General features: G+C 33.9%; 1 protein-coding gene across 3 annotated transcripts; it reads left to right on the forward strand.

Moving 5' to 3' along the window:
* Window positions 1-1741: 1741 nt before the first annotated feature.
* On the forward strand, window positions 1742-5041 carry LOC140980666 (oligopeptide transporter 5-like). 3 transcript variants are annotated; one of them, XM_073446648.1, is made up of 6 exons: window positions 1742-2071; window positions 2363-2799; window positions 2876-3546; window positions 3639-3897; window positions 3987-4169; window positions 4251-5041. In XM_073446648.1, the coding sequence occupies exons 1-6, from the start codon at window positions 1978-1980 to the stop codon at window positions 4872-4874; spliced, it is 2268 nt and encodes a 755-aa protein (XP_073302749.1). In that variant the 5' UTR covers window positions 1742-1977; the 3' UTR covers window positions 4875-5041. The 3 variants fall into 3 exon arrangements, with proteins under 3 accessions (XP_073302749.1, XP_073302741.1, XP_073302758.1); XM_073446640.1 differs by having other exon boundaries at window positions 1744-2071; window positions 2360-2799; XM_073446657.1 differs by having other exon boundaries at window positions 1745-2071; window positions 2717-2799.
* The last annotated feature ends 2225 nt before the right edge of the window (window positions 5042-7266 follow it).

Here is a 7266-nt window from a genome sequence, read left to right on the forward strand (position 1 = left end):
AATTCGACGTCGCTAATCTCAAAGAATTGATATGAAAATCGAAGAAGAAAGAACGAAAGACTGATCGAATCGAAATATTATCTTATTTTAAAAACAATTAGAGCTAGCTTTTTCAAGTTTAGAATTGAATGTTCAAACAAAATTTAAAACTGACACAGAGTGTTTGTTTTATATATCCATTAGATGTAAGTTGTACATTTGTGCCGGCTTTAGTTAATAAAAAATAAATATATACACTAAAAGTATATGTATATACTTGTCATGATGCGTCTATATATAAACATTTCGACTTTTAAAGGGTATATGTGTTTTTACTTGATCTGTTTATTTGCGATTATGATCCGATACTCTAATTTTTAAAAGAAATCAAATCAGGCCAGCATTTAACAAAGATAGGATGTAATAATTCCTATACAATGCATCCTTCCATTGATAAGATTCATGCATACCCCCAAGGGGTTTCTCATTGGAAGTTGGGAACATGCATGCCATTCTTGATGTGCTCACACGATCTAAAACCTGTACCACTATTCATTTCTTGAGCTATAGAAATCTCAAATAATGTCCCATCTTCACTGCACCAAAATCATGATCGATTTTGAGATTCAATCGTAATAGAAACAAGAAAGATAAGATTACTACGGAAATTAATACATGAACTTGGATAGAATCTACCAAAATGGAATCCTTAATCAGAATATGTAGACAAGAAATCTTTTTTAAGAAATAAAACAGTCGATATTAAGAAACAATACCGTCAAGAAAAATTATTTAGTGTACAGTTAACGTAAATTCACGCTCACGATGTTGAAGTTGAAAATTATCATTAATTTAACCTTTCTGAAAATAACACCATCATCGTATTTTTCTAGAGCTGTATGATTTTGAAAGGGTGTTGTTGATCATAAATGTACACGAAATAAATATATTGTCTGTATCAGATTTTTAGTGTTGTGACATAGTATTGTTAACACGAGTTCACAACATGCAGTGGAAGTTAATTATAAACACACCAATATAATTTTAATAAATAAAGTGCAGATTTAAATTATGTACACGTATTTATACTTGTACAACGCTTCATGACAAAAATTCACTAGAAAAATATGTAAATCGTTTACACAAAACAATACTAGTGAAAATAACAAAACCAAATTCCTTGACACTCTAAGTAATTAAAATGCATCAAAATAACCACAACTAAAAACTAGATGTATAAACCGAAATTGCTTAAAACAAATAAAAGAACACTATTCGATCAACACTTTGCGTCAGTATTGTTCTTCAAGTGTCTTCAACACCAATCAGAAACACGGCACAAACATGAATTAATCACTCAAATTCTTTAACCCTGGACTTCGTGTATATTCAGAAAACTCCAGTTCACGGAAAAGCTCTCACACAGTCGTAAGGCCCTCTATATTTATATCTCATGCTTGACCTAAAAACCATTCCATAAAAGAGTCCTAGAAAATATGGAAACAAGATTTTCATTAGATATAAAACTCTTTTAAATAAAGATAATAAAAACAATCTCATAATATCTAGAAATAAATCAAACAAGACCTTAATAAGTCAAAATCTTAAGTTGATAATATCAATTTAACAACATAATAAATATGAAATAAAATATTACTTTCAGATTTGTTAGCTGACGATGTAAGTGACCGACAAACTATCGGTAAATTCTCGAAAGTTTAAGGATGCAATAACCGGTGGGTGACGAATTCATTCTACGCAAGAAATGGACGGCTCCAGCTTTTACTGGCACCATTTTCTAGATTCATTTATCATTTCAATGCAACCCTTATCTCATTCCAAACTAGTTTGGACATGGAACAACTCAAAACCAACGTTCGTGAGTATCTTTAAGGGTGTTGAGTTTACCGGTTCAGAATTACGGGTTCTTGTCTCCTTCCGATTGCGTTGTTTGCTAAACTTCCAGCTTTTGTAACGCACTTTGCAAGTTTTTGGTAGATGGAGAATTCAGACGGTGATGAGATGATGTCTGTGGCGTATGGATCCAAGAAACCTGTTTCAGACAAAGTTAATGTCGATGAAAGTGCTGTGGGTGAGTTATTTTCTTCTTAGTTTGTAGTTGCTGTTATTGATTTCGAATTTGTACGATGACTTGGAACTTTCATGCTTAAATCTTCTGTTACATTGTCTCATGTTAACGACGCGAGTTGGTTTTGATTTTATGTTGCTGTAATAGTTGAGGATCTTGCATGTTTTTATATGGCAAGAAATGTAACGGGTAGAATTGTTTCTTGAATGAAATTAAACTAATGTTTCATGAAACACTAAAGATATTTTTATGTGTCGAACGTTTGACTGAGAAATGTTAAGTTTTCTGCAGAAGAAGAGAATGATTCTCCCATAGAAGAAGTGCGGCTCACTGTGCCGATAACAGATGATCCTACCCTTCCTTGTTTGACATTTCGAACATGGTTCCTAGGGATAATCTCGTGTGCAGCATTAGGATTTCTAAACCAGTTCTTCAGTTATCGCCAAAACGCCCTCTCCATTACATCTGTTTCAGCCCAAATATTGGTCCTTCCCATTGGAAAGCTTATGGCTGCATATCTTCCAAGAAAAGAAATACACATCCCTGGAACAAAATGGTCATTTTCATTGAATCCAGGGCCTTTCAACTTGAAGGAACATTGCCTGATAACCATATTTGCTAATGCCGGCGCGACTTCTGTGTATGCAGTGAACATTGTAACGATTATAAAGGCTTTTTATCATCGTAAACTCAACCCTGTTGCAGCACTATTGCTAACACATAGTACACAGGTAAGATAGTTATTTTATCATATACTTTTTCATTCTTTTCATTTCTAGAATCATATTGTTACTTCATTCTCTGTAGTTGCTTGGGTATGGCTGGGCAGGTATTTTTAGGAAATACCTTGTTGATTCACCGTACATGTGGTGGCCCTCCAATCTTGTTCAAGTCTCCCTCTTCAGGGCATTACACGATGTCGAAGTCCGGAGAAAAGGAGGCCTCACAAGGTTACAGTTCTTCATTTTTGTTCTTGTTTCGAGCTTCTCATATTACATCGTCCCAAACTATCTGTTCCAATCCATCACTGCCCTTTCCTTTGTCTGTTGGATATGGAAAGATTCAGTCACAGCACAACAAATAGGAGCAGGAATCCGTGGCCTCGGAATCGGATCATTTGCCCTGGATTGGGCTACCGTAGCAAGTTTTCTTGGAAGCCCATTGGCCACTCCAGGTTTTGCTATTAGTAACATGCTCGTTGGTTTCATAATAGTCGTCTACATTGTCTTACCAATTGCCTACTGGAACAACTTGTACAACGCTAAGCGATTCCCGATCCTTTCGCCTCATGTGTTTGATTCTAATGGAGCACCTTACAACATATCAGCAATTATTACCGAGAAAACATTTGAATTCAATAATCAGGGATATGATAGCTACAGCAAGGTTTATCTGAGCATAGTTTTCGTGCTTACATACGGTTTAAGCTTCGCAAGTTTGGCTGCTACTTTGTCACATGTAGCACTCTTCTATGGCGGGTACCGTATCTTTCTCCGAATTTCTATTTTAATTTTTTTACCTTCGAGTATCTCGTCCTTTAGACTCTTTTCTGACAGACCTTTAATGGCAGAGCAATTTGGAAACAAACAAAGGCGTCCTTTCAAGACAAATCTGGAGATGTGCACACTAGGTTGATGAGGAAAAACTACGACCCGGTACCTCAATGGTGGTTTTACAGTCTTCTGGTTATTGTAATTGGCATGTCGTTTTTCGCCTGTGAAGGATTTAATAGGCAATTACAGCTTCCATATTGGGGTATTGTTTTAGCATTTGCTCTGGCGTTCGCATTCACCCTGCCTATTGGTGTCATTATGGCCACCACAAACCAGGCATGTTTCGATTCCCTCCAAGCCTTTGTTTTTCTTTACTAGTTGTTTGGTTACTACATTTTTCATGACACGAGTGTCTTTTTCTCCAGGGAACAGGACTGAATGTCATATCTGAGATGATAATCGGTTTCATGTATCAAGGGAAACCTCTAGCCAATGTGGTCTTCAAAACATATGGAACCATCAGCATGTCTCAAGCCATCACTTTTCTCTCGGATTTCAAACTAGGACATTACATGAAAATTCCTCCGAAATCCATGTTCCTTGTCCAGGTAAATCTTGTACCACACCCTTTTTTTTCCTTTATGCCCGACATCCAAAAAACTTTAACAAATTCATGTTTGTGAATAAAGTTAACAGGAACATTTGTTACCTCCTTGGTATACTTTGGTACGGCCTGGTGGCTCCTCACAACAATAGACCACATCTGCGATCCATCGCAACTGCCAGCCGGAAGCCCATGGACATGCCCTGGAGACGATGTTTTCTACAGTGCTTCCATAATTTGGGGAGTCGTCGGCCCTCTCCGGATGTTCGGGAAACTCGGGATATACCCTCAGATGAACTATTTCTTCCTCTTCGGCCTTGTTGCTCCATTACCAGTTTGGTACTTTGCACGAAGATACCCCGAAAAGAAGTGGATCCAACTCATCAATATTCCAATTCTTATATCAGGGGCAGGGAATTTGCCGGTAGCCAAAGTTGTCAACTACATGTGCTGGTTTAGCGTGGGGCTATTCTTCAACTTTTATGTATATCGAAGATTCAAGGGGTGGTGGGCGAGGCATAATTATATTCTATCTGCTGGGTTGGAAGCCGGGGTTGCGTTTATGGCTACCTTGTGCTATTTTACGTTGCAGTTTCGGGGTATCTCTGGGCCGAGCTGGTGGGGGCAGGCGGTGGATGATCACTGTCCATTGGCTAAGTGTCCAACAGCACCTGGAATAGTAGTTGAAGGGTGTCCAGTTGTTCATTGATCTGGTGTTATATGGGAGAGTAAAGAAGAATCCCTGGATGAATTAATTGTTCTTATCATGATCAAATCGCAGCTAAAGAAATCAATTTATTCCTCAACATGGGTGGTGTTTAATTACTTGAATTGTGATCTCGTTTATATACTGATGAATAATTTGAGCAATGAGACTTTGGTGACAAATATGAATGTGTGTGTGTGTATATATATATATATACTAGAAATAATGCAAGTGCGTTGCAAGTGGGAAACATATGTTGAAGTAATTAGTATTTGAAATAAAATTAGTTAACTCAACAAAAGATAATGATAATAGTATTGTAAATTTTGACAATTCGTGTTAATTAGCATATGTAACTAATTTGAAAAAAAAACAAATTTTTTTAATTTTAAAAAAGATTTAGACTAATAAAATTTTTCTCATATCTTTTTTATCATATTGTTTTCTTTTGTTATTTGTCATATTCTCTCAATAATGCATATATTTTATTATAATATTCAATTATTGCAATCTCTTTTGACAATCAATGATATGCAATTTTTTATTTACAATGTTGTTTGATTATTATTCTCTTTCATGTAAATTGACAATAATTTCTACTGTATTCTTTTACTTTCCTAGTCACCTTTAATTTATTATACACTTATACTTGATAACATATAAAGTACACATTATTATTAAGGGTGAGAAAAATTTCGGTTAAACCGAATTAACCGACCGAACCTAGTCAATTCGGAAATTCAGTTCGGTTATTTCAGAAATTCGGTTTTCAAATTAAAAAAATTCGGTTATCGGTTAATTCGGTCACCGACCGAATTAACCGATTTTAATTCGGTTCGGTTTTCATCGGTTATGAAAATTAATTCGGTCGGTTCGGTTATTGCTAAATATTTCGGTTTGGTCCGGTTATGACAAATTCAGTTCGGTTGGTAACAGAACCGACCGAATGCTCACTCCTAATTATTATAACAATCTATCATTACATAAAAAGTACTGATAAATTGATTTAAAAAAATATTGATTAAATGTTGTCATTTATTTGCAATTTATAATAATAATATTTTTGAAAATAAATCATCTTTTTACTGATTCTTATGACACTTATTTTAATATTCATATTAACTCATAAGTATAATTAGCACAATCAAATTACTAATGTCATATTGGTATTACCTCCGAAAAAATAATATATTTAATTTTTCTAATTGTTTAAATATCTTAACGGGAACATTTGTGTACCCTTATCTTGAGAAAAATTCATTGCATTTATAAGGTTTGAAAGATAAATATAACTTTATAGTATAAATTTAATTTGAAAACTGAATTCATTGTATGACAAATACTTCTTGTATTTCTATTTTTTGTGTAACCCAAAAGAGTTAATATTTTTTCTCATTTATCTTCTCCATCTCAATGAAAAAAGTTATAAAAAAATATTTATTATGTTGATATATTAATATGTGATATACATAGATTTAAGAATTTTGAAATTCAATTTATTCACAATGTTTTTTTCATAACAAAGGCCAACTCAAAATAATAAAAATTAGGATTCATAATTATTTTAAATATGATATAAAAATAATATGTGGAAACTTTTTTTGACATTTTAGTTGCAAAATACATTGATAAATGCATGTAGGTGCACTATTTCATTGTGTCAATTATAACTTTATTTAAATATCTTATTTCTCACTCAAGGATTAAAATTTGTTTATTTCTTATTTTGATTATCGAAAAATCCAATATTTCATTTAAATATTTTTGTTAATAATATTTACATGAGTTTTATTGTATATTTATCCAATTTGAAAGAAATAAATTATAATTCAATATATAATAATATTTGAAAATTGTAGAATGTTTTTAAATTTAAAAATAGAGTAACATGTAAGGGATCAATTCAAAACTAAAAGTTGATGGAACATGTTTCTTCTAGCTTTACAATCGAATAATATAGGATCGAACGTTTGTTGCTTTATCAAAAGCTATAGCTGATGATAACTATGCAAGTCAAATCTTTAAATCATACAACAGCTCAAGCGCCTACCCATCGTGGACAATTGTTGTATCAAACAATCTATCTCCTAATAATTGCACCAATTGCAACTCAGATCTTTTAAATCGCACAACAACTCAAGCACCACTGTTCGATTACTCTACCAAGCAGGGACAATTATTGCACTCAACAATCTTCCTCCCAATAATTGCACTCCTTGCAAAAAATCGAACTCGTGACCTTGACTCTGATACCAATTGTAGGACAGAGTGCTTACCGCTTTACCAAAAGCTATAGCTAGTGGTAATGGTGCAACTCAAATCTTTTAAACCGCACAGTAGCTCAAGCACCACGGTTCGATTACTCTACCATGCAGGGACAATTATTGATATATAT

This window comes from Primulina huaijiensis, chromosome 1 (assembly GCF_012295235.1).
Source record: "Primulina huaijiensis isolate GDHJ02 chromosome 1, ASM1229523v2, whole genome shotgun sequence".
In the NCBI taxonomy this organism is placed as follows: domain Eukaryota; kingdom Viridiplantae; phylum Streptophyta; class Magnoliopsida; order Lamiales; family Gesneriaceae; genus Primulina; species Primulina huaijiensis.